Source organism: Bombus vancouverensis, chromosome 12 (genome assembly GCF_051014615.1).
Source record: "Bombus vancouverensis nearcticus chromosome 12, iyBomVanc1_principal, whole genome shotgun sequence".
In the NCBI taxonomy this organism is placed as follows: domain Eukaryota; kingdom Metazoa; phylum Arthropoda; class Insecta; order Hymenoptera; family Apidae; genus Bombus; species Bombus vancouverensis.
Window position 1 is genome coordinate 5,622,109 of NC_134922.1, and position 27,243 is coordinate 5,649,351.

At 38.8% G+C, this 27,243-nt stretch overlaps 1 protein-coding gene across 1 annotated transcript in view; it reads right to left on the reverse strand.

Moving 5' to 3' along the window:
• IRSp53 (Insulin receptor substrate 53 kDa) overlaps window positions 1–27,243 on the reverse strand; it is a 163,326-nt gene that overhangs the window by 131,387 nt on the left and 4,696 nt on the right. The window contains exon 2 of the mRNA XM_033331056.2: window positions 15,151–15,371. Within this exon, the coding sequence (XP_033186947.2) occupies window positions 15,151–15,195 (45 nt within the window). The 5' untranslated portion in view covers window positions 15,196–15,371. The remainder of the gene's footprint in view (window positions 1–15,150; window positions 15,372–27,243) is intronic.

The window sequence follows — 27,243 nt, forward strand, 5'->3', positions numbered from 1 at the left end:
TTCTAAAACTAAGTTTCTCCACTGAAAGTCCCATCCACCTCCAAGAACGTTTCAACTCGAACCAGACAATAGAATCATTTTTTAACGTTTCCTTGTGTGAGCCTTGCATTCAATAGAACAGATCAAGCGGAACTATCGAACGAATTGCGTCAATCATAATCGATCTTTCCTTTTCACTTTAACTATTCGCACAAACGCATAGGGAGCAGATTGTAAGCCACGTGCAACGCTTCGCAAGATAGCATTAAAGAATATACCTACGCAATAATCACCGTTCAATCATAACTGTTTCACACATTTATTACTGGAAGATGTACATATATCAATCTTATTGACGCTCTATCAAGAATTATTCAGGATATTTTTATTCGCAGCGGCGATAACGCTGTCTAACATTAAGCTTCCGAGAAGCGAAACCCGTGTGCAAGGCTATAAAGAGATTCAAGTTACGACAATCGAGCGGCATTCTTTTTATTTGGCAAACAACACGCGCAATGACGTGTCGTAAAATTTATCTTGCCATTTTAATGCCGAAGGAAGCCCCCGTTCGGGGAGGCCCGTGACAAATCGAGCATATACCGTTCTTTTCCAACTGTATTTCCACGAAAGAAAAATTCGCGCGCTCGGTGACCTGTAAAAATATACCGTGTTCTCTCGTGTTTGATTCCGCTCTTCTTGCCACTCTTCTTTTTCCCCGCCGTATAGACCGGAACTCTGTGCAACTATTTGCAAAAAGTAGAAAATCGATATCGAGGAAAATTTATCTTTTTTCAAAAGCATCATTTTCAGCGATCCGATATGAAAGTTTCGATTCCAAATACATTCTCCGACATTTCATTTCGCGGAATCTTTATCTCCTTTTTTCTCTTCTTTCGTCCAAACCGCTATCAATCTCTGCGTTTCGATCGCCATCCGCTGACGTACGCGGAATCGCGACAGGGAAAATCGAGTATAGCGGTGCAGAAAGTAAACTAAACATTATATCTTTCGTATTTGCACACTAACGCGGAGTATATCGCGTTCTTTTGTTTGCAGTCCGCGAGAATTTCGATTCGGAATTTTCAGAAGAACTTCCCTATATCGCGAATCATACAAGGTGGTGGAAAAAGATCGGTCTGACACTTCCAGTCTGCCTCTTATCTTATTAAGTGTTTACGTGTAAAGCATCTTTTTAGATGCGTGAAAACACAAATCGTATTTGACTTGACGATTGTCTTTACATATCGAGGATATTCTTGCTCAGATTTCTCTTCAATTTATACTTTCTGAAAGTTGTTACCAACTATATAATTTACATTTCCAGAGTTACTCTACATTTTGTGTTCTTAACAAGGCTGAGAATTTCTATGTAAATTCATATTTCTATGAATACAACTACGGCACCTAGTAGATTTGTTTTACTCTCCAAATACAACACTATGATAAAAAGTTCACTATGGAGATTTTACATATTTTTGTATATTATCTATATTAAATTTGTCACAATGGGGGCAATGCTATTTGATCGTCGCTATAACAACGTGGAAAATATACTTTTCCTCCATTAAACATCTTTCCTATTATCTGTGGAAATTAGAAACCCTTAAACTCTGGTCTTTTTTTCGCGCCTTTTTTTCTTTTATATCCAATCTCGAACGAGGATCGATCGGGGAGAGATTCACGATTTAGCCTGAGAAAGGAAGTCACGAGAAGAAGAAGAAAAAGCAGTAAAAACGATATTCAAATTGGTTGGTCGAAACAAATCTCCGAGATACATATATATTCAATAAGTTTCGCGTAACGAGTCATCCTCTTCTCGCTCATTTCGCCGCTATCGCGACTCGCTTCGATTTTTCCCCAAGTGTACCACGGACAACAATTTCTCCACCGGTGGGAATGTTAGCTTGGCATTGCGTTGAGAAATTTGCATGAAGAGACGCGCACGCCAGGCTACCTTTTGCATAAAGGGAAATTTATAATTGGCTGCGGGCCAACGTCTGCGACGCTTCGTTCGATCGCGTAACGCCGTTCCGAATTTTTATTTCAATCGACGTATTCCAACGCGACTCTTCCATTCGCAGGAGGATTCCACCGATTCGAAAAACCGTAACCGTGCGATCGTGCGGAAAATTTCGCGCCTCTCTCGTTAACGATTCTACGTTTACCGTCTATGAAACCAAATTCAACCTCGAACCAGTCTACTCGTTATAGACAGTGAGGTTCAAGATAAACTCGCCGATGTGACTGGATTATGATAAGATACGGATTTAAGCCGACTTACTAAGAGTTTAATGAGAGAAACGTGTCAGGGTAACGTCGATAAGAATCTCCGAATTTTAATGAAGCAATATGAAATTGCTATATTCGTACATTGAGATATTTACCTTCGACGTTACTCGATATTATCAAAGTATGTGCTTTCTAACAGGATATCAAGTGATATGTTTCATTTTTATGGAAGTTCGGATACCACGGTTATAACATGTTGAGTACAGTTCTTCAGAAACAGTTACAAATAACGGAAGATACGATATTTCGTTCCGAAAGGCTTAGCATGATGGATGTAATGGGAATTCATATTTCAATTCAGGTAATTTAGCTGCTGTGACTTGTGATGTCTAGCATGATCATGTACAAACGTAGGTTCATAACTATGATTAAGGAACGTCGCGTTTACATAGTATAAGCAAAGACACACGTAAATCATAGTATGCAAGGCGTGGCCGAATAACATGTCAAGCGGGTGGGAGATGTGGGAAAGAAATGTAGAGTAACATCTTTTCGTCCGACACTTAGTTTTCGAGAAAACTATGTTTAGAAATTTGTTTGGTATGCATGATATACACGGTATTAGTAGCTAGCATTTTTCTCTTAAACGATAAGTATGAAGAAAAAATGAAAGAAGGAAAAGACGAATGGTTCAAAGTGAACTATAAACTAACTCAAATTTCTTTTTACGGAAATAAAGTGCCTTATGAGAAAACTTCATTTCCGACTTACTTTCACATGTAAAATAACATCCTATTGATTATTATCTCATGGAATTAGCCGTGTTTAGGTACATATAAGCGATAAATTTTCAAACTCGATTTTCTCGAAAACAAAGCCTCTGGTGAAAAAATGTTATCCTATATTTTCTTCTTGTTCTTTCACAGGAAATCGCCTCCCACCCGTTTGACATGTTATTCGGCTGCATCCTGTATATAAAGCTAAACAATCGTGTCTAATTGTCAGATATTATATTAATTTCACGTAAAACAACTGAGTACTATAGGTGTTAAAAAAAAAAAGAACTCGCTAGTTGTGCCGTGTTTGAAATTTCACACTGAAATTTTTCACACTGAACAGGAACGAAGCTTTCTTGTACTTTTTCGCTGGATGTTTGCCTCTCGGTGGAGAAACGCGAATCCCGCACGGTTATACGTCAGTTACAAGTCTGCTCTCAACACAAACACATGACTTGGAGAGGTCGACTGCTTTGACAATTAATAGCCAGGCAAGCCCGAAACACCTGGATCGTGCTAGTATATAAGTATCATAAATGTTGCCAACTCAGAAGCAAGCTTTCTGTATATCATGCGTTGTGGGAATGTTTTCACCGACCGCGTTATTTCAACAAGTTTATACCGTCGCGTGGAAACACGGCGAAGTTCGTGTCGTAACAAGGGAGTTACCAAGTATGACTTTAATAAAACAAAAGAAACTTCCACGCCGGTTGATTAACATTATTTGAGGACCATGGAGAAAATGCCGCGTTGAGTCCAGAAATTTTGTTGATTCTCCGGTTTTTGTGTCACTTTAATACAACGATGTTGTACGGGGTATAATTTAGCTTCACATCTGCTCAAACTTTGAAAAGGACGCGATGTATTTATCATCTCTCGTAAAAAGCTAGCGACGAGTATTATACGAGAAAATTAAAGAACAGATCGTAATCCAAAACTTGTGAATAAATACGAATTACTTATTAAAGATCTTCACGTGTTCTATTTTAATAGGACAAAAAATGTGACACTGTTTCCCTGTAATCCTCGTTAAAAAAGAATCTCCATTATAGGTCGACGCATTGATGATGTGGAACAGAAACTTGTATAGAATATCGGTACCGCTTTCTAAAAATTCCAACACGCTACTACCACCAGATGGATCTGTCGATTAACAGAATTCGAAGCTTCCAAATAACCCGTTGGTAGCCACTGGCAATTCCTCGAAGGCTTATTTACAAGCATTCTCGGTATAATTGACAATAAAAATGGTCGAAACTATAGCATCGTCGAAGAATTCGTCGGTAGGCCAGTTGTATCTAATCGACGAGGCATGCAGTCACAGAACCTGGTATCCTCGCCCTTAATTGGCCGTTTCTAGTTCCTTTCTCTATCTATATCCTTCTCGAATGACGACAATGTGCCTCGGTACGATAACGCGCGGCATGCACATCGATTTCCAGCGGCTCCTTCTCTGTCACCCATGAAACAAGCATTACCTGTGGAATATCACGTTTCGGATTGCGATCCAGTCGAGTCGCGCTAGACATTCGCGCAATTCGCAGATTTTACAGAAGAATTTCCAACTTATGTTCAAGGATCTTCCGCGCGAATATTTCTCCTCGGCGTACATGGGACGAAGATACAACGAAGAAAGAAATTTTTCTAGAAATTGTATCGTAAAAATGAGACCTTTTCATTCGCGTGTTGCGTACGTTTTTTCGGTGTAACGTGCTCGTGGAATATGTAACGACTTTTCGCAGGGTGAAGGAATTTTGTCATCGGAAGATTCAATTGGAAATTAACCTGATTGTCCAGGGACGTTTTGTATTTTTAGTAGCATATCCGTTAATCCACAAAGGATTTATACAGGTTTCGTTATTGGTACATTATTAAAGCCATTATTCAATGAACGTCGCTGTCTAGCAACGTGAATGAATTTTCATGATGCCGCCTGCATTTATTTCGACCGGGGTGAAATTATAATTTCAATTTAATAATTCAGATACGAAACGTTCATAGATGTTAATAATATAATTAATTGCACGCTAGTGAAACAACGGTGTTGTATCGATTGATTTTATCAGCTGAGGAACTTGAAGCTAAAATCTATGTCCGCAATAGGAGAACACTTTTTTCAATCAATGATGATTCGGAAGGGGATAATATCTGTATAGAAATGATATTTTTCCAACTGAAGTAGAACAAAAGTTTCAAAGCTAATTGTTAAGAAATGGAAAACTTTTCGTAGTTATATTCAAAATATAAATTGTAGAGAATAAATAATATTCGCGTGATTTTACCAATGTGTTTAATTTGGAATTAATCGATCGATTCTTATTCGAATGTTCCTTCCACAAATATATCCTGAACACATTCAGGTTTTTGCACATTCAACATGCTCGGAGAATCCTAACAGATGACGAGACACAGAGAATCGAAGGGCGCCAGGAAATCTGGATAAGTGCCACGGGAAAAAGGAGAGGGAATGAAAAAGAAAGTGAAGAAAAAAGAAAGTTGTTCATTCCTCACTCATTCACGCGATACTCTCGACAGAACCAAGCCGGTTCATTACTATTTCTGTCTCATTAACGACGCAAGCTATCGAGACAGGGAGGCGCGTCTCAGTGTCTACTCCTTTCGAAAATACGCGACTCATTAATTGCACCAGCTAACAACCGCCGCCACGCTCGTGGCCAGATAACGAAAAAATTGATCCACGTTATTAACTATCGGTTAAAAAATGGCGCAATTTCCTCCGAAGCCGACCTGCCTGCCGGCGCAAGAACGATATTTTATCGCAATTGCATCTAGATGTGATCATTAACCGTTTCCCAGTCGGAAACGAGCGAGCCCCCATACTCTTCTATCAAGATTTTACGATACGTGCTTTGTTTTTCCGATAGATCGTGATATTCATTTTTCACCCACCGTAGGCCACCATTTTTATTCGTCCATCTCGTATGAGTTCGATCGCCGTACTCTTACGTTTCTCTTCCTGTTCTGTTCTTCCTATTCGTCAAACCAAATTTAAATCGCGAAATATTCAAAGTAGAACAAAGAAAATTGTATCTACACATAGCGTAAAATAATGTTCCCGGGAAGCATCTGTATGTTGGAGCTAACCTCAAGAACCGCTGTTCGGATTTTGACGCGATTTTCCCCATTTTTAAAGGGCGTTTCCCGAGCGGGCTTTAGTAGGCGCGTGAAAGATTAACCTATGACAAGAGGAAGCAGTAACCTAGGACAAGAAGAAAGTATGAAGCAGAGACAGTTTACGGATATTTGTAACGCAACAGCGATCTTCTTCGCTGTGATCGTGTTTTGTTTAGAATCGTCGCCACGATATAGTGAGGCAATATGAATCGCCCACTATGTCAGAAACTTCGTGACATCGCTGTCTGACGATCGGTGTTGTGCCACGAACTACAGAACATTTACCGAACCAGTAGAAGTTCACAAAATCGTATTATTAAAACCCTTTGTGGATTACTGCCGCATATACTCGTTCTGCGTTAACCATCAATCTGGCCGATGAACTCATATATGCGTTCGGCGAAAACAACTGATAAAGCAGAAACGCTCATATGTGCGTATGAGTCGTATCTGATATCGTATATACGCGTATCTGGCGCAACTCGGCCCCACGGTATACAGAGAGTTAAAAAAGATTGTAAAAGATTCCGGGCAAACACCGTGTATATCAGCTAATTAAATATAATAATCACACAGCAGTTGAAAATTCTTGCTTTCTGATTTCTAAGATTTCATATTTGTCACAAAAAATTGTGTTACAAACCAAAATATTAATGCGAAAGGAATTCCCCAACGATCTCTTGCGTAAAAAATCGTGTTTTAATCAATGTACCCCCTGAGAGATTTATAACTTGCGAAGTTTCTGCAGCTTAGTTCAGAAAGACAAACACCCTAATCAGAAGATTTCTTATCACTGACAGGACCAGGGGACAGTTAAATCCAGGAGTTGCTTTATTAAAAAGGGAAGAAGGGTGACTCGATACGAAGCCATCCTCAGGGAATTACGTCGTTCTCTTTTATTGTATCCCGAAACGTTCTTCCCTGAACGTGCTGCCATGTTGCGGCCATGATAATTAATTTTTTTTCTTCCGTGGAAAATCTCTCGAAGAATTGCATGTAAAAACGCGCGAATATCACATTTCTATATAGAATGCCAAATTGTATAATTTTTTGTACTAAGGGAAAAGTAAAGATCGCAGTTGACATAGAATAAATTGAAAAAGTAATTATAAATCAGAGAGTTAATTGATCTAGAGATTGAAACATTGACAGGTGTGCAACGAACGTCGCAGTAAGATTTCTTGTCGCATGGTGTATTAAAAACTGGAAGCCGCCCCTGGAAAAACTGGAAGTTTAGGGATGATGTGCCGTGGACGACAAATGGTCATAATGAACGTCCTAATGAATATGCACAATGAACAGACCCTCGTTAGGACACGTGCAGTACTTACTTGGCCAACTAAAGCGCGTTAGTTGTGGCTTTTGCCAGACCCGCTACGGTCTGTTCATCTTTTTAAAGATTATTAATGGTGTTGTAGCAGCAGGCTTTGGGAACCTTTACACTGGAGTCTGGCTAATCACAGCGGCTTTTTAATTGAGAGGGTGTGGTGCACCATGGAGCGACTAACGCGTTACTGAATGTTAACTTTGCCCCCGACGAGTGTCGTTTGATATTGTTACGATGATAAAGTGATCCGCGAGTTAACCGCGTGTGCGGAACTTTGAATGAAAAATGATGGAATACGAACACGATCCTAAAGCTTTGATGGTACAATGGAACTTCGATCGCCAGGACATCGGTCGATAGAATGATTGATTATCTGAATATCGATTAACGGACAACTTAAAGGTGGTCCCTTGTAAGATAAACCGGGAAACAATAGAAATTGAAAGAAATTATAATTTTCAATAAGACGACGATTAACTACGTACACAGGCTGATGGAGATATACGAATACTTATCATAGAATACGAACACAGTTCTAACGTCTTGGTAGTAAATATGTCGCACTGGACGCGCCGCAATTTACTCGTATCGCGAGCGCGATCTTTATTCTACGTTTAGAACTACCGTATAACGAATAATCGACCAATCGGAATTAATAATAACAACCTACGGAGGATCGCATTCTCGTTCCATAATTTTCAACGTATCTGCGAAATAAAGGAATTCGCTTAATAAATTCCATAAACCATACAACGCAACATCGTCCATGCGCTGGTATCGAGGCGATAAGACGGAATAAGCGTGGCCAACTAGTAGCCAGTCTTTCTCTCTCTCCTCGAGCGCTAGTAAATTTCCGCGGGAATCGCCGTGATAAATCAAGCTGGAGTAAATCACACGAAAGATTCCAGAAGGAAAGAAAGCACGGTAGGAAGAAGAGGTGCTCTCTCGTCTCGTTACAATCTCGATTTTCTCGAGACGGTGGCCGTTAGAAAATAACGAGGTAACTACAGGTTAACGGTGTTATCGCATGACGAGGTTTATGGGGTCCCATCGCCGACAAGAGAGCCCCATGGCGCGAGTATATCACGGTCCGTGCAGTTATGTTTCAACGGGGGTATATTCCGGTGGCTCGCCATAGGGAGGGACAGAGTGGAGGATGCCAGTGGATATTAATTGGCTTCCGATCTACATCGAGACCACCATCGAGAGGCACCCCTCGAAACAGGTGCCCGCGAGGCGTCACAACCCACGCGATGCATACATTAGTGTGAGTTTAGGTGAGTCTCTCGGTCTGGCCAAGTACGCCAGCAATTTATCGCGGAAACGTAATAATCCGATCGAGTACGAGCGAACAAACTCCCTTCGGGCATCGATTAATCAAGAATCTTCGAGACAATCGGGGCGTCGATATATCCGCTATCGATAGGTGCCGATTTTCGATCACCCTCTTCGGTTAGCGGAACTTGCAATTTTCTTTGCAATACACTCGGGTGTTTCTTGATTGTTTTTGACAGCATGTAATCGAACCTTATGCGTAATATAGAATGTTGTTTTTAAATTACAGGGATTTGTAGTGACTACAAATCCACATGTTCGATTTACAAATTGACATTTTCTACAGACGTAATGGTGAAACATTACAACATGATAGCAGTGTGTACCATATAATATTTATAAAAGTTGTTAACAAGAAAGCTCAAAACCGTACAAAATGTGACACTCGCAAATACTCGCACATTAATATTCATGTACGTCACTCGTTTAATCGCGACAGATCGAACAATGATTAAGCATGATGGAATTAAAAGCAACACAATGAAACGATCAACGAGCGGGCACTGGGTGAAACACGAAAAATGGTAGAAAAATCAGGAGCCGATTATCGGTCGCGTTAACGCAAATCCTATGACGTGCCTCGTAATCTCCGATACCCTGATGTTTATTAACGAAACTTATTTATTATGATCGTGTAACGGCATTCTTGACGAGCCGCATAAACGATATCCAAACCAATCGATGCGCGGAAAAACGGATCGCAAGTAGTACCGTAAATTTCAGCGTGCGTGAGAAGCGGATACGTGTAAAAGAAGAGACAAACTCTATCACGTTCAACGAATCGATACTCAACATGCACCGCTCGCGCTTCTCGATACACGATCTGTAGCGATCTGTATGTATCGATACGTGAACGCCGTATACGCGTGCCAACCATCCAAACAGGTTCGCGTATGATTAATATATGCGTCAGCAGGTACAAATAGCAGTCTTTACGTGCTACCGTGTGCAAGTTTGAAGCCGTGCAAGCGCCGCGTGGCTTGTATGCAGGAGAATGTAAAATGGAATCCGCAAAAATTAAAGGATTATCCGGGATTACGCGCGACAACAGCGTCGCAACCACACCGGCCCCGCCGATCATTGGCCCGTTGCAGTTTAATTTCAACGCGTCCCAAGCTCCGGAAAACCGATTTGTGTCCTTTATTTTCTGCTGAGCCACGAACGAACGTTAGATCGATTACCAGGGTGTGCGAAAAGGGAAGCACCACCACGCCGCGTCACGAGCTACCCCCTTAAGCTTTTCACTGGTAATTACGTTAATAACTTCAACGGCCGCAAAATTTATGGACGCGGTCGAAGGATAGATCTCTCTCTCTCTCTCTCTCTCTCTCCTTCGTGTTTTACTGTTCCTCGCGAGAAAGTGAAAAGATCGAGGGTGGGTGGTACTAATTCGAGCAGGACGGTGTCTTAACGAAGCCATTCGCGGTGATATTAATTCGTCCGGCCATATTTAATTGGACGGTCTGCGCGAATTCCTCCAATTTGTCACGATTTATTAACGATTTTCCAATTCGCCCGGGGAAAATAAAACGATTCCAGTTCAGAGCTCGTCTGAGTTACTCGGATGTTGTAATTGTTGTTTCCGCTCTCGTTCCTTTCGAACGTTTTAATAGATCCCCGGTTTATAATCCTTTAGCCTAACTCTCGTTCTACGGAATATTAATGATAGACACACCACTCTGAAGCCTTAGCCGAGAAACTTTGCTAAGGTGGACAATAATTACTGTGAACAATTATATTCCTCTCGTATTAAATACCTTGGGAGAATTATTTACAAGCACAAGAAAAGGCTTTCTTCGAATCTGAGTTTGTATCTGCTGTCGTCTGACAAACCGCAACTGCTTATTATGTTAGAGAATATAATAAGCTGCATACAAATCTCGTTTCTGGCAAGACTTTGAAAGATCTCAATGTTATTTTACTCGATCCTCTCTCTTTCTCTGTCTTTTCGTTCCTCTACGCGACGCTGGACCAAGACAGTTAAGGTTTATACTGTCTTCGAAGGCGGGATTATTTTATTCTATGCTGATTACATTCTGCCGTTTGATTGTGATTTTATGAAGAAAACGAGCAATCGACCGTGTTATTTGTTCCCTGGCTTTTCCCTGGATATTCTTTCTTACGAAAGAAACGATTGTGTCTAGGAGTTGAATAACTCTGGGTAAAGTTGCTATGTCCGATATCATTGGATAATAAAAACGCCTTGGGCAAGTTGCCGTGAAAAGTAATACGGTGACAAATAAGATACGTAGAGGCGGAAAACTCATTGTACATTTACGAACGTAAGGTGCCGAAGAAATTGTCAAAGAGGAGAATAAACCAATGATTGGCCGAGATATTAAATAGAGGATGATTTTTTGTTGAGAAACTTCGCAGACTGTTAGAGTATTGATGTAATTTTGTTACGTAATTTGTGCATGTAACTTTTGTATAAAGTATGAACGAGCACTTTCGTTTCTATTCTCGATATTTTCCATCGATCCACTGATATGTTGTTAACAGTTTTCAACAGCGTAACTGGACCGAAATATCGCTCATCTTTAAGTGTGCTTTAATATTTAAATGTCTGGTTTTAATCACGATACTCGACTCCCTTAGCGATCGATATTTCGTTCGAAAAAGATTCCATTCAGAATTCATGATTACTGCTCTATGTGTGGGATAAAAATGTCTCTCAAGCTCTCGAATTAAACACGTTTTTATTTCAAGGCTTCTAGATACAGATAATACGAAGATAAAACGTAGAGCCTGTTAACTGTTAAATACAATAAAAACATAATTAATACCGTTGTTTACATAGAATAAAGAATCATAGTTCTCGAAAATGTCTCTATGTACACTAAATAAAACAAACAAAAATATTATATATCTTTGACAAATTTGTGAAGTACATACGTATTTAAATGTGATTTTTCTACGACATAAAGACAGTGGAGAACTGTCTATTGCACGTAGAAACTCAAATTTCTCAAAAAGTGGAGATACGATATTCCCGGAGTAAGCCTATATCTTTCCTGATGGATATAACAGCAGCGGATGGCAAGAAACGAGAGATGTATCTAAGCCATGGTAAGTCGTTGACTATCGCGATTTTGGTATTTTCCACGAAGCATCCGTCGTTAGTACGCAGAACGGTGGCTCGTCTATGAGGATAATGGGGGAAGCGAAGTTCCACGGTGCGAAGGATCGCGACAAAGATGAAGGGCGTTGGGGTTTAAAGGAAAGCTTGACTGCCGAACGACTAATAAGATTACCTTCCGCCTAATCATTCTCGCTACCGTGAACGCCATCCAACGTTCTCACTCTCTCTCTCTTTCTCTCTCTGTATCTTCCTATTCCTCCACCTCCGCCGCCATGCTTGTATTCACGACGGATAATTTTCCGAGGCGACACCTAATTATCGGGGAATTCTGTGGCAACCGTGTCTACAGGCTTCCGCGTAAACGCACGTTTTGGAGACAGACAGACGGATAAGTGGAAGGATAAACGGACGGATTAACTGCAAGCTCGTGCCACGATGGAAACTTTTGTACAGTCAGCTAAGTAGATGGAGCTTTCCACCGCGAACACAAGTTCCGCGGCAACGTACGAGGATGATGGTTATGGTTCACGGATAGAGAAAGTAGACAGTGTTGCGTCGGGGATCAATTTTCCGTGAAATTCCTTTTCCTTGGAAGCGAATCGTTTACACTGGAAGTTTCGACGTTTCAAAATACCTTATCTTTCGATCACGATCTTATTATTTCTTTGCTTTCGTTTATTTAGCAGATACGTGTTACAGGTGAAATTTCGATTCCAATTAGAACAACTTTGTGTAGCATGTAAATCAACAGTTTGTTCAAACTACACCTTTAAAAATAATCAAGATTTTATTAGTTTTTGTCTGTAGCTGGCTTTCCTACTAGTTTCCTATTAGGCTATTCCTATTAGAAATATTACATATAAATAGTTATACCTAGTAGAAAAGTTTTGCTCGAAAAAAAGGTTCAGGCTTCTGAAGTTTTGAATTAATTTCACCAAAACGGCAATTACCTTTTTGCTCGAAGCGAATGTATTCTACGTTCGCGGTATTTTTTGAACTGGTATAAAAATTTAACGATGTATCAAAGAAAATTTGATTATTATTTATATTCAATTTATAACGAAGTCTATAGTTAGATGTAAGTATTACGCCTATATTGTACTGTTATACCACTATAAAGAAAATTAGAAAAATCTTGAAAACTGTTCAAAACGATTACAGACGTATATGCATACAGTTACTCAAATGATCCGTAACTTACTATTAGAAGAGAAGAATTTCCTACTTTCAGATTTCGAGCTCTACTCACAGCACATATACATGTACCTCATTAGTAGTCTGTGGAGGATATTTGACCGTTAGCAATTCTTAAAAACTGTATGTATAGGAAACATGCATATGTACCGTTAGTGGCGAAAGGGTTATACGACCTGGCTATTCATCCATCGTTACACACACGAATTCCATAGACATTCACGTTGCTGCGTTCGCTATAACTATTCTTATTAAATTCCGACATTGAGACGAGTTTTACGGTATCTTATTTATAGATGATAGTTTTCTACAGCTGTTCATGGTACAATAGATAAATCTGTTTGTCATCCTGGAAAGTTTCAAAAGATCGAAAATCTCCGTCAGCTATTTATAACACACACTGTATTCCACGTTAAGTACTACGATGATTGGATTTGAACGAAGAATACTTTGTCTCTATAAAGAAATTTGGCTAATAAATACGCCGAGTAGACTGTCAATTTTCTTAATTAAGATAGCATTGCTTAACTTCTAAAATTTGTAAGAATTTTTATATAACAGAATTAATTTTTTGGCGAGGAACAGAATTTATAGTACGGCTATGTGCAAACTCTTTGTACGCTGTGTTATGAAATTTTAAAGCTATATCTACCCTATATTACGAAACTTTGAATTAATTGAACGCAGGAAGCGGTAACTTTAGTTTTGCACGAAATATAGTGGAAAAGTATATTCGGTAGTTTTTATATAATAGAAAAATTATGTTTCCAGTAACAGGACTTCGAGCTTCTGTATAATGAAATTTTGAATTAATTGAACAATAAGGAACGGCAGTCCCGTTTTTGTTTGAAGCAAGAAAAATATACTCTACGTTCGTAACATTCTTCAAAGTTGAGATATTCAGGAAGAAGCCTTTGGGAAATTGATGAAAGTGATTTCCAGGAGCATAGGTCGATATCCATTTCCTTTGGCAGAGGAGAGGGAGAGATAAAGTAGAAGGACATAAAAAACCAGCATCTTAGTCGGGAAGCAAAGACACGATGGTAGAGAAGCAGAGAAATAGCAGGCCGTTAGGGTAACGATAAGTAATATCCCCGAAAAAAGTTCCAGACGGCAGAGTAGAATTTCTAAATTCGATATCCACGATCAACTTTCATCTTTGACAGTTTTATCAAACGCGAATTTTATTAAATCGTTCGCTGGCCAACGAGAGAGAGAGGAAGAGAGAGAAAGAGCAGCCTATCACGTTGCATGACGTATACACTGAAGAAGAACTTGCTAAACCGTTAAGAAGAGGAAGATTGTGGCGCAAATTTTATATACGGCCAGATTCCCGTATATTCGAGAGCGTACTTGTGTCTACTCGAGGGCACACTCACACGTGGAAATCCATTTTTCATTACCCCACGTGTATCGTGTGACACATGATCAAGGTCCTTGGCGTTCACACGCCATGTGACGAGATTCGTTGGAAAATTCGTTGACTGTAAGCGAGAAAATCGTGATAATATCTATAAACGAGGTAAAGCGTGTATGAAGGCAATTTACAGTTCTCTTACGCTGTAGATTGGAGTTTAAAAACAGAAAACGTCTAACTGCGAGTTTCATATCTTCGTGTAGCGCATTTAACCATTAAATTGCGCAAGGTTTTAAAGTATCTGTAAAATCTATTAAAAAGCAGAATATATCCGACTGCTTATACTTTTGTATATACAAAAAAATGGATATTTTTGGCAATAAATTGAATTACATTAAATTAAATAAAATAGAAATTGGCTGTTCCACGCGCAACAACTCGATATAGTAATTCGAATTATCGTGTCATTGGTAAAACTCGCCTTGCGCTACTGAGCGTTACCATTTCTTTCGAGTGAAAAGCGTTTTAATCGACGCGACGCTGTCGCCTAATTGCGCAATTAATCAAACACGACTTCACTCGATCAATTTTATCGAAAGTGTAACAGAACTTTCCCGTTTTCCTATAGCTGGTTTCTATCGTACGTTACAATGAGGAGAAACCAAGCTGGGTGTTGTGAGCCAACCTGGCGAGACCGGTGCACGATCTTCAGATCGATACTCGATTGGACGCTTACCTTGTAGATCTCATCTACGAGTCTAGTGAGTTCTTCGGTTTCCATGTTATACCCCTTCGATGTCTGAAAGCTGCACTTTAAACCGACTTCACGAGATGCTCATATTTTTCCGTCCTTCCGAAACCGGATCTCACGTAGCCGCTCCACTTTCGCGCAGTCGATCGTTCGGGATCGGAAATCGATAAATTTCCTCCTAATTCGTCTCTGTTCGTTGGCCGGACCTGCAACCAAAAAAAAAAAAGAAAAAAGAGAGGGTGAGGTTCGTTTAACGATGCATACTGCCTTGGGCGTTTATTGGCTATCCCACCTAGTTGAAACTCGACAACGACGCACTTTGCTCGAACGATAAGAGCTTTTAATTCGTTGTTACTCGAGTTACGCTTTTGTAATCGATAAGAGCGATAGTTTCGCGCTAGTTTCCATATTGAATTCTAATATAGTAGAACCTTCGTTACACGGACACTAGCCAAACGATTTAGTATTCATACAATGTCCTGCTATGTAAACGTTCTATTGTTAGAAGAGTCTATTTACTTCCTTAGCCTGGAATGAATTTGAAATTACGTGTGTAACGGGTTTAAGCCAGTTATATTAGAGAAGCTGCACAATGTTCTCTCCGATAAACAAACGTATGGAAGTAAATTATTTGTTTCTTGAGAATCGAGTAATGATCGTATACCAATAGAACGAAATTGATAAATTGACAAAAATTGGAACCATTCGTTTTCATTTCCGAGAGGCTGGTGTCCTCTAATTTCGTAAGACGAGATGTTAAACAGTTATTTCCGCGATTACGTGGCGTCATTATGACAGCCGAAACAATGCGACCGAACGTTGTAAAATTTGAATAACTCCGTACAGGTCCGTGCATTATGCAAATTTGTAAAATCTGTAAATTATAACGTAGAAAGAGGAGACGGTGGCGATTCGAGGAGATACTTTGTATTCAAATTAATATAAGGAGGCTTAACAAAGTCGAAACAGTTGCCAAGCATGCTAATGTATCATGCTGATACAGCGCTAAGTGAATTTAACTGCTATTCGTCGGGGGAGGTTCGTACGGGCAACGAAATTGCACGAATTATCTCTGGAACGGTACAGTCAGGCCTGGTGCAATAATTCACAAGTAACCGGCGCATTTAGAATAACAATTTACAAAATCTTCAGTGGCAAATTCAACGATACTTTTATGTTAATGTTCACGCATTAAAATTCCTATCGCGCGATCCGAAGGACTTACAGCATCTCGTCCTGCGTGCTTAATGAAACAGAATGCCAAGAACGCTTATTCTCTGGCAAATTCTTTTTTTCTTATCGAAACAAACTACGCTCAACTTCGCTTCTTAATAGAAAACTCCTTTCTTTCCTTTAACGATTGTGTTTACCGTGAAGTGTTTAGGTAGGTAATTAACGTCGTTGCTCGATGTTTTCACACGTTGCTTTGGTTCTTTTAATACTAGAAGAAAAAATATTCGTCTATGATTATTTTTCAATACTTGGTAACAGGGTTTTCTTACAAAGATAATTTATCAACTAATTGTAGATTCGTGATACAAAAATAGTATAATTGTGTACTATTGTATACTTGTGTAATTTTATAAGTTACAAGTCAAGTGAGTAGTATCATTAATGTATCTTACCATTGTGACTGGTTGCTGTGATAAATTTTGCAGAATAATAAATTTTGAAATTTGATTTTCAAATTAAATTGGAAACATTACCAATTTACTTTATCAATGTATTTATCACTACTAATTTGTGGCTCGTCTTGTATCGCATATCGTAACCTGAAACTCATGACTTCTAAAACTTCGCCAATAACATTAATTCAATTACGCGATAGGGTGCAAGAATTCATATCTCAAAGTTGAAATAAAACTATCTCTTTGCACTCAGTTCTCAAATGGAACACCTCTAACGAGCAATTAACTACCAAGACGTCGCGAGCAAATTTCTCCATGCGAACTGCTACACATTAACGCGATTCTCATGGAAAAAAGACTACGCGGTTCTAGTAACTAGATTGCGAATATTCAGGCATTTATGGGATATTTAAAGATGCAAAAATGCGCAGAATGCGCGCAATATGCAGAAATGTATAAGATATCAAAATTATAATACTTGTTATAACATTTAGCAGATGAAACAAATTTTTATTTAGATTCTATTTCTATCATTGCACTCATAAAGATATGAATTTACATACAGACTGGCAGTTTACCTGTTGGAGTAATTACTTCTAGGAAAACTCTACGTCTTTTTCTTTTGTATAGCCGTAACCTGGACACCGCAGTTGCGAAGAACATAGAATTTAGTGAAGCAAAAAAATTAAGAAAAGAAGAGGTTCATATTATTGTGTACTCGAATATAAATGTTGTTTTGGGTAACAAGATCTACAAACAAAAGAGCTACAAGTAGATTTTTATTGATGTTTCCTGTAACTTTCAGCTAGAGTTACACACCAAGGTTGATTTTTTGGTAATGTCCTTTACTATAAATCTATCATATTCTATTGGAATATAACATTGCTACAGTGAGGCTCTGGATCAGCTATACCTGTACTTATACTTATACTTGCTTCAATATATATTTCTATTACAAATTCATCTACGCGTTCCTCTATCAGATAACCTCGACGCAACCAATAACTAGACTACGAACGTTTATTCGTTTTTTTGAAAATTAAAGTTCAAAAGTCAACAGAATATACATAACATGCCTAAATGCATAAAATATCTAAAGTAGAGTACTTGTTATAATATTTAGTAGATGAAATAAATTTTCATTTTGATTTTACTTCTTCAGTTATGTCCATAAAAGTTTGAATTTGCGTAAATGTCCACAGTCTACTAATAATCGTTCCGCGTAACTAAGGACTGACACTTGCACTTGAATCGCGCGAGCCAGTGGCCGCAGAAATCTGGAAACTTTTCCATTCAAGATAGCAGGGAAGGGAACATGGGTGCGCATGCACAGTTGTACATGGGCTCCTCGATCCATCAGCAGTTCGCATTACTCATAGGTGGAAGGAGAGGTCACGTTTTCCAGGGTACTTTCATTCCGCAAGGACACCCAGTATATACATGTGTGTTTGCCGTAAACGCGTAGAGGGAGAGCAGGCCGGAAAAAGCGGCATAACTTGGCCGTTTTATTTCTCGAACGTGTGCTTAGCGTGTGTCCACATAGCCACGCTTAAGGTGTCACGGATCGACGATCGAGAGTTTTCTCGCTTGGTTTTCAACCTGATTCGAGAGCAGTTCCACATCGAGAAATCGTGAAAGCACACGGCCCCAATTGTACGGCAATGATGATGAAAATTTATCGATCTCTTCCCCATTTTTCTTTATCTTCTCTTCTCCTTTCTTTCGCCAATCGTGTGTTCGCTTTTCTCCAGCAAGCGAACTTGAATAGGATTTTCTTCTTACATTTTGACTGCACCAAAAATTCTAACGAATAGGCTGCAACTTTGTATCTTTATAAATATAATTGAAGAATAATTTCAGTATAAGATCGATGATCGTGATGATCTAGATCGAAGCGTTAAAAATATGTACGAAAATAGCTCGATTTTGGATCTTTCGTAACTATTTCGATTCTAAGACAAGAGACCTCCTTTCTCTTTTATTCTATAATAATCTTTCGACATTTTACGCCGCAGTAAAGAAGTTAACCGCCCTATTGCAATATATTGGAGAAGTATTCTCCGAAAGCAACTATGCCACGGTTCATTTTTCACGTCAACGTCGCGATACTGATAAGGAATGGTTCGATTAGTTAAAAAGCTCGGCTTAGTAGGACACGAAAGTCTGAAGGAAACATATCGTAGTCAGCTGTTGCTAGTCGCAGCATTATAGATTTGAGGTTGTTAGATTAATCTCTTCTGAGATTAAGATATTAAAAGCCAATCCTTCTTAGTACTTTTTTTCTCGACATTGTTTCTTCGTTATGTCGCGTTAACCCCTTTATCTAGTTTTTCTTTATCACGGAATATAATCGAGTTAATTTATTTAATGTAATTAACTTGAATCGACGGCTGAAGTATAGAAATTATATTAAACAATCCAAAATGAAAGTTATATGAAAGCCCACACGATATAGAAAAACAAGACTTTGTCCATTTTCCTTTGTAAAATAAATTCCCAAAAATCCACCATAGGAAATCTATAAAATTTCTGTGACAAATTATAAATTGGTCGATTTGATCACTCTGCTTGGTTTTGTTCTATAAAAGAGCTTATACTATAAAACAGAACGGAAAGAAGCATCGGTATTAATGTTTGTACATGTGTTTCTGTAAAATCTCATTGTTCTTCAAAAAAGAGGAACGAAGGATCACTGTTACTACCTGATTACGATCGCAACAGGCAAACTCAATCGTCCTGTTTGAAAATATCGCAATTGCACGACTGCCATGGTCACAAAGTGAATTTTGCAGTAACTTTCCAAACGTAGCGATACCCTCTAAAAGCTTTCAAGTGAATTAAATTCTCTCGAAACGTTTACGATAAAATGTTTCCCTTTAATCTCTCTAATCACATGTGCTAGGCTGGTTCCACGCATGCTACAAAACTTTGGGAATTTCATTCGATACACTCGTTGCCCTGGTGTTTTTCTCATACCAGACACTCGGTAAACTTGATATATTTCATTCAACACGCTTGTTCCTTCAAAAAGGAAACTCCCTTCTCTGTTGTAACTTCTGTATTACTATCAAAAAAGCGAAACATGCCTTTACAACTTCATTATAATAACTCATTATAATAATTATGTTTACTGTTTGTATATCATACCTATTGTTCGTATATTAAACAGAGTCATAAGACTGATAAAATAATACAACATAATTTGGTAGTTATATAAGACAGCTCTCTAGATTTCGTTGCTATCAAGGAAGGAAAGAAAGACAAACTGTAAAGATTTACTATCCAGCAATGAATCTCTCCTGTTTTATAGTCAGCCCGTGCCATAAATCCACCAGCATTGTTCTCCACATTTAAATGTAGATCCGTACGGAACGGAAATTGAAGATATAAGCGGATACAGAATAGAATCGAAGAAATTGAAGAAGTTTTCAAGCGAGGGAGACGAGTTTGCTTATCGATTAACCAAGATACAAGAAAGTCACGCGTCACGGGAAGAAAATCGAACGAGTAGATATCCTCTTGGAAACCACTCTAACAGTCAAAGATTTTCAGTCAAACTTTACCGCAACTTTTTTACTCAGATGCACGTGCTCGCTATACTGTGTTATAGATAAGTGTATCTTTTCCAAACCTAACTGTCGAATAATATAACGCATGAATTGTACTAAGATTCGCATGAAATTAATATTTTTCCATTATCTTTTGTTTTAAAATATATGATGCAGACTGTTTATTTATGTATTGGCCTGTAGTATCGAATAACACGATTTTCAGTTACATGGAGCACATGAATTATACGAATTTTAGCTCGCATAGCATGGTTTTGTATAACACGGAACTAGTTAATCCAATTATTCGAGGGTCGCTTGTATGTGTCTATAAGTCACTCTTCTATTTGCAAGTTGTCTATTTTGTTATTGTATATTTTTAAGTTTCTGTTCCAGATTTATCAAATTTGTTTTTGGGGAATTTTTAATGGAACAATTTACAATGGAGCAGAACTAGTAGAGATTCTAAAAAAAGGTAAGACTAGAAGATTTAGTGTGTTGGTAGTATTCAAGTAAATTTAACAGATGATCTTTAACATTTTGGAGCTTGTTCGTGCTGCAAAATTATTGCACGAATCTTTAGTAATCCATTACACTATAATACTTTAAATTTAAAACTAGAATATTTTAAATACGAGATTCCTTTTACACAATTTTTGCCACAGTAAATCCTTAAAAAAAATATATTTTCCAGGCATTCGATTCAAACGAACGCATCGAATGCTCATTTACATATTTACTTCGCTACAAAAGTTCACTAGCGAATACACGTGTGTCGGAGTTTTAAACGATCAAGCTTCTCCAGTTTATTCTGCGAATAGAAAAAAGAAAAACATGTTCTATAAACATAGGTGTGCAAACGCTTTACAAAAAAGTTACACAAGAAATATGAAAACCAATCAATTCTAGTTAGGTCTTTATGTTTCCGTTTCAAAACGTTGTTGCCCGTTTCGAATACGCGCTTGATATCTTTGGGAGATTGAGTTTGACACTGCTGCTTATTTCTGCTGCTTCAGATCACCGAATGCATCACGAATCATCCTTTGTATCAATTCTTGTGCGATACACTATCGCTTTAATTGTTCCCCGTAGATAAAAGTCTAACAATGTAAGATCTGGTGATCTCGCAAACCAAACAATGCCCGACCAATTCATCACTCGTGATAATATTCGTTTATTGCCTCTAGGTTTCATATTTTGATACTTTCATAACTCTTTTATGAAGCGTTTACAGATCTACGTTTACATAACGTTATTTCCTTGTTTCTACTCGTAGAATAAACAGACGAAGTTTGATCGTTTAAAACTGAAACACCCTGCATATTCGTTTCTGTATACCCATTAGTTGGATCACTCTCATTAATTTGTTACACTACGATACCGAATAAATCTGAATGTTAAATTCCTCTCGTTCGATATTTATCACCCGTACAACGAACTGCCTAAAAATAATGTCCCTCGAGCATTCAACCCACGCGAAAACATTCAGACAGAATATCATCGCGCACTTTCTTCGTTACGAACTACATCACATCGTTACGTCACGAATCAGAAGTCCACGAATGAATATACGATATATTTATTAGAGCGGTCGACAACCCATATCTTCTCAAATCAACGGCCTGCTCTCACTTTTCCAGAAGCGTTCCCCGGCTGCATGAATTTCTCTTCTCGCTTCTCGTTTCGTAATGTTAAATAACCAATATCTTTCTCCTCGCCGGTGCCTACTCGCGCATAGGCGGCCGCAAGAATGCAGTCGCGAGAGGAAAGCGCGTTCGAACGCAATATACCTCGGCTAACGTAGCCTTCTGTCTCTAGCCGATCGTTCCAAACAGCTGCTCAATACGAATTAACTATACGCGCAACCAACAACGTGCTCCGGCCATGCATAATTTTATGGAAATGAATGAATCAAACGTCTGTCCTTTTACTGGCTCGTTTCTATCATTTTTCTTTGGCTATCTAAATAAGCTGGCCGTGACGGAAATGCATACTTTCACGGCTTAGTGATCGTTGAGAATTATTGCACGTTGCATTGACTTTGTAACTTGTACGTTCGACAACCTGTAATTATTGAAATTTCCACGAATTGATTTACGGTAGCGAACGTCGGTGTTTAGATGGAATTACATTACATATTAATGAATTCTAATTGCAAGACGCTACAATGATCTAATTAACAGAATGACGGTTACAATGGGATAGAAAATCTATTGCCTGCATCACGACGGAAAGAAATCTTCGTAGCTTGGTTTCTAACTGAAATACAGGGAATTCGCGAGTTTTATGACTTAATTGCGACGAGTGAAAGGAATTATGCAATTGCAGTGGTTTCCGTAGGCAAACAGCTCCAGGGATCGTAGAGACAATGCGACAGAGAATTTCTACGCATCGCGGGGTCCAAATGACATCAACCGCATCTGTATCCTTTACATTCCATGGGCTTGTAATTCCTGCGGCATTTATAGAATGTAAAACCTGTTGGTCGGGCGGCGTGCACTTGTGTGCCCCTACACGTTTTCCAACACGCTACCGTTTAAAAGTGTTCGTACGCTTTTGACCGATCTGCAGTAAGAATACAAGAACGTCGATAAAGTGGGTAAACTAATATTAATTGCAACTAACTTCGCTGTCCTCGAAATTCTTTTTATTTCCTGTCTCATTTAAGCTTCAACCGAGAGAAAGATTTTTAATGTTTTAGAGAAATCATTTGTTGTACGATTGAAACGAAGAATCATTAATAAGAATCCTTTCGTATTTGCCACAAATACGAGAAATTTTCTAACAACAGAGAAACACTTACAATTCGGTGAAAAATGACCCAAGGTATTATTTATCTGCCACATGCATCGTAGGGAACTAATTATAAGTTGAAAAAAGAATCAGGTTATTAAAAAGATTGAGATTTCCGCGCGTGAGTTAAACGAAGAAAAGGATCGTACAGGGTGTGTAAAACGAATTGAATGGCGTGACGAAAAAAACTTGAGCGGAAATTAGCGGAATCGGTCGGGAAACGTTCTCGGAAACTGGCGGGATTGTTCGCATGAATTTTTCGACAGTTCCACGCGGAGCGTTATAAACGCGGCAAATTAACGGACGGAAGAGAAACTGTTTCCCGTTGATTGAAAGATGCAAATAAAACCTGTAAAATCCAGCGACCGGGCTAAACACCGAAGGGAAGTCAAGCCACGAGGAATCCGGTTACGCTCGAAATTAATTATAGCGAAGCGCGAATTCGACGAAAATCTGCCGCGAATGCGAAAGTTCACCGTTGAATTTGCCCATGCGTGAAACAAGAAAAACTGGGATACCGTGAAAAAGCCGAGCGTTCCCGAATTAAATATTCCCGCGTAGGAATTCCCGGGAATTTTCGGCTCTGTCCGCAAGAGGAATGGTCGCCATTAATAAATACCAATACCAATTTGCCTAAGGCAGAGAAGAGAATCGGGGAGCGCAAGAAGAGGAACGTCCAATAAATTTTGTAGCAGGGAAAACCGATTTCCGTATCAGTAGTGGCGCGCTGCTAGGTGATACTTTGTGCGAGAAGCCAGATAAAACGCACTTCTTTTTCCGTGAGAAAGGCATAGCTGCTGGAATTCGGGACAAATTCCTGGCCTGGCTGGTGCTTTTGCCAGGCCGCTGCTTCTTTCGCGATATAGAAAATGGATAGATGGTCGAGGCAGAAGTATGGGACGAAATAAAATAAAATTAGAGAAAGACGCGATGACCGGCTGACTTTTTATCGGACTTTAGCCACTGCAGAAAAAGGGAGGAAAAAGAAAATATCGAGGGCGGAGGTGAAAAAATGCGAAAGGTGCGCCCGTCGGAGAATTATCGAGATTTGTTCGTGAGGTCGCATTCAAATCGAGCCGACGTTGGAATGTCGTCCTGCCTCTTCTGTCGTAACAGTTATAAAACGGTCCTGATATCCTGCAGGCAGTAACGCACGTTGCGTGTATACGGTTTCACCGACGAGTATGCACCTGCGACCGGTCGCGTGTGGGCGTACCGTTCGAAGTTCAACGAGTTCACGTGGAACCTTCCGATAACATCGATTGTCGATTATACTGCAGTTCGAGATTTGAAAGTAGTGCACTTCTCAAGTTTTGTGTAATGTCTGCTGTATATATGTTGTCCAATATTGCGTGGATATTAATTATACGAATATCTGGGAGCCATGAAAAGAAACGTAACGGAATTACATGTACAGTGGCTCGTGAAAGTATTTGAACATTTGTAAATATCTATGGTAAAAGATCGATAGACCGCAGATTTTTATGCGAATTTATATTTTCATGGATACGATTGGAAGAATAGACAGAAGTTTGATTCATTTGTCAAGTATTATAACGAGTATATTTTATATGTCTTTGCATGTTATTTGCATTGTATGCATTTTTTCATCGTGAAATTTCTCGTAATCGTAGGCAGTAGCTTTACAGTAGTAAATGCATTTTTCATCAACAATGACAGTCTTGGAGAGATAAATCGTACTTCAAAAACTATTAGAAAATTATCCAAACATTCAAGAATTTCCATTTCGTTTGAAACCATAGACTATTAACAGCACCGTTTAAAAATAAACGCGAGATTTATTAGAAACGTTCAACGATTACAAGTTTGGAAAAAGTATCTACACAGTGCAATCTGAAAGTTCAAGTGAAAGTTTCCCTTGTCAACTGTGCCGTAGACAAAGGAAAAGAATAAAAAAAGAGCCTAACTCGCCGCGTGTAATAAATTACAAAGTTTGGGAACGTCGATGCGCGAGAAAGGAAGGAAACGGTTTCACAAGAGAAAAGTTGAGTGATACGCGGCACAAAAGAATGTTGTCGACCGCAATCAGTGCCATGTCTCCGTACTCGAAAGAGGAATCGATAACGTGGTTTCATTTAAAGGGTACATTATCATTCGCTCTGGAGGACGCGAAAGCGTCACGAATATTGTCACGGAGGAAAGATCAGAAGAAATGAGAGAGAAAACGAAGAATCGATGGAAAATAGAGTCGCGGGGGTGGAAACAGCGACAGGGAGGCAAAAAGTAAACTGCAACAGAGAGTTTCTGTTAAAACAATAAAGTTACGCGATTCTTGCCAGAGCTTCGTCGTTTATTGCTTGCTTGTTATATTTCAACAAAAAGAAAAGGAAAGAATGAGAAGGGGCGAGCAAGGTATTGTAGCGATATTCGTAGAGAAACACGATCGTGAAACGTTTGCAATCGCGATTCACACGCACGTACGTAATACGCAAAAATATATGATACGTGACAATTACGTGTGACTACGAATTATCGTCCACATACAAAATGAAATCGGATAGGATAGCGCCCGAAAATTTCTGATCGAAGTAAACTGTTTTTCGTGACGATATATTTTACGATTGTCGATACCTTGACGCTATTTCATTGGTCATCATGTTTTTTGTAAGCATTTCTATTAAATACTCTTTCCTTTAAATAAATTTATTACAATCTTTAACGTGAGTTTCATTTATTATGAGGTAATATTAAACTATAAAGAAATAATGCGTTCGGGTGGTTGAAGAGGAAATTTATTTTAGCGAAATATACTACTCTTTTCATATATATTTGTGTTATTTAGAAGTGTTAAATTTTTTAATCCGACGTGAGTATCTGTTAGGCTGTCCCGAAAGTTTCTTTCGTTTTATAAGAAATTAATAGACGCACGATATTTTTTATTTCATATTATTTCATCAAATTATATTTCAGTATAATTATTTTCTTATAAAACGAAAGAAACTATTTCGAAAGAAGACACAAAACTTGGGCAAGCTTTCACAGTGTTTGAAATTCATAGAACAATCGTGGATGTTATTCAGAGGCGAAGTTTTCGTTGGAAACCACGTGCAATTTTCTTGGGCGCGAATTCCTTTTTTGTACACCATCAGGTCCAACACGCTTTGCACCAGCCGCAAACTGTATGCATTTCTCTGGCATCGTGCCGTAATGAAATGAAGAAACTAACAGTAAGTGGCGAGCGCTGTAAAGTTCCGCGAAAGCTTTTAATTAGGATTACACATTATCTCAAACTCGCGTTGCGCGCACGTACTCGTACCAAGCAGCTATTTCAATTACACCACCGAACAACTCCGTGGAAATGAAACTCTTTCGAGTTAATTTCAGATACGAACGCAATTACGATCAGAATTGTTCGTATTTTTCGTTCGAACGTTACACGTGTCGTTCTTTCACTCTCTATACTCGTTTCATTCGAAAAATAATGGAACAAGTTTCGGGAACGTATTCGCTTTTTATAAAATTCGATTAATTTTTCCAACTAAAATTGAGACATTGCTGAAACTTTCAACCCATATCCGTGGCACTCGATCGATGAGAATTTTTCATCGGCTTACCAGCTGTATAAATTTTTGTTTTCAGTACGGATGCAACATTTTCCAACGACGCGATATCGTATCTAGGTAGAAACGGCGATTTTAACGCGAGCATAACGGTAAACGCAGTATGATTTATGCCCGCCAACGTGTGACATAAATTCACAACTGATCCGTGCCCAAGTGCGACTCGTCCAGTCAATATCGGCTTAAAAAAGGAAAATATTTTCGATTACTGCTCCTTTGAATTCTTCCACTCTGTCCGAGTCTCGTCCCTGTCGATGCTCATTTGAACTCATTGAAACGAGTCACGTGCCAAAATAAACGTCATCGAGGACCATCCGACCGAAGAATCGAACAAATTTGACTACGTTCTACTTTAAATTCATTCGATATACATAACAATGCACCTGTCGCTTGGAACGTTAATGAATTCTTCATTGAACGTAATTTTCCATCAAGTTTTACAAAAAAAAGAAAAATGACTAAAACTCAAACGTGTAAATTAATTTTTGTCTATCTTCTTGGAATGTCATCAAAATTTTATAAGTTCTA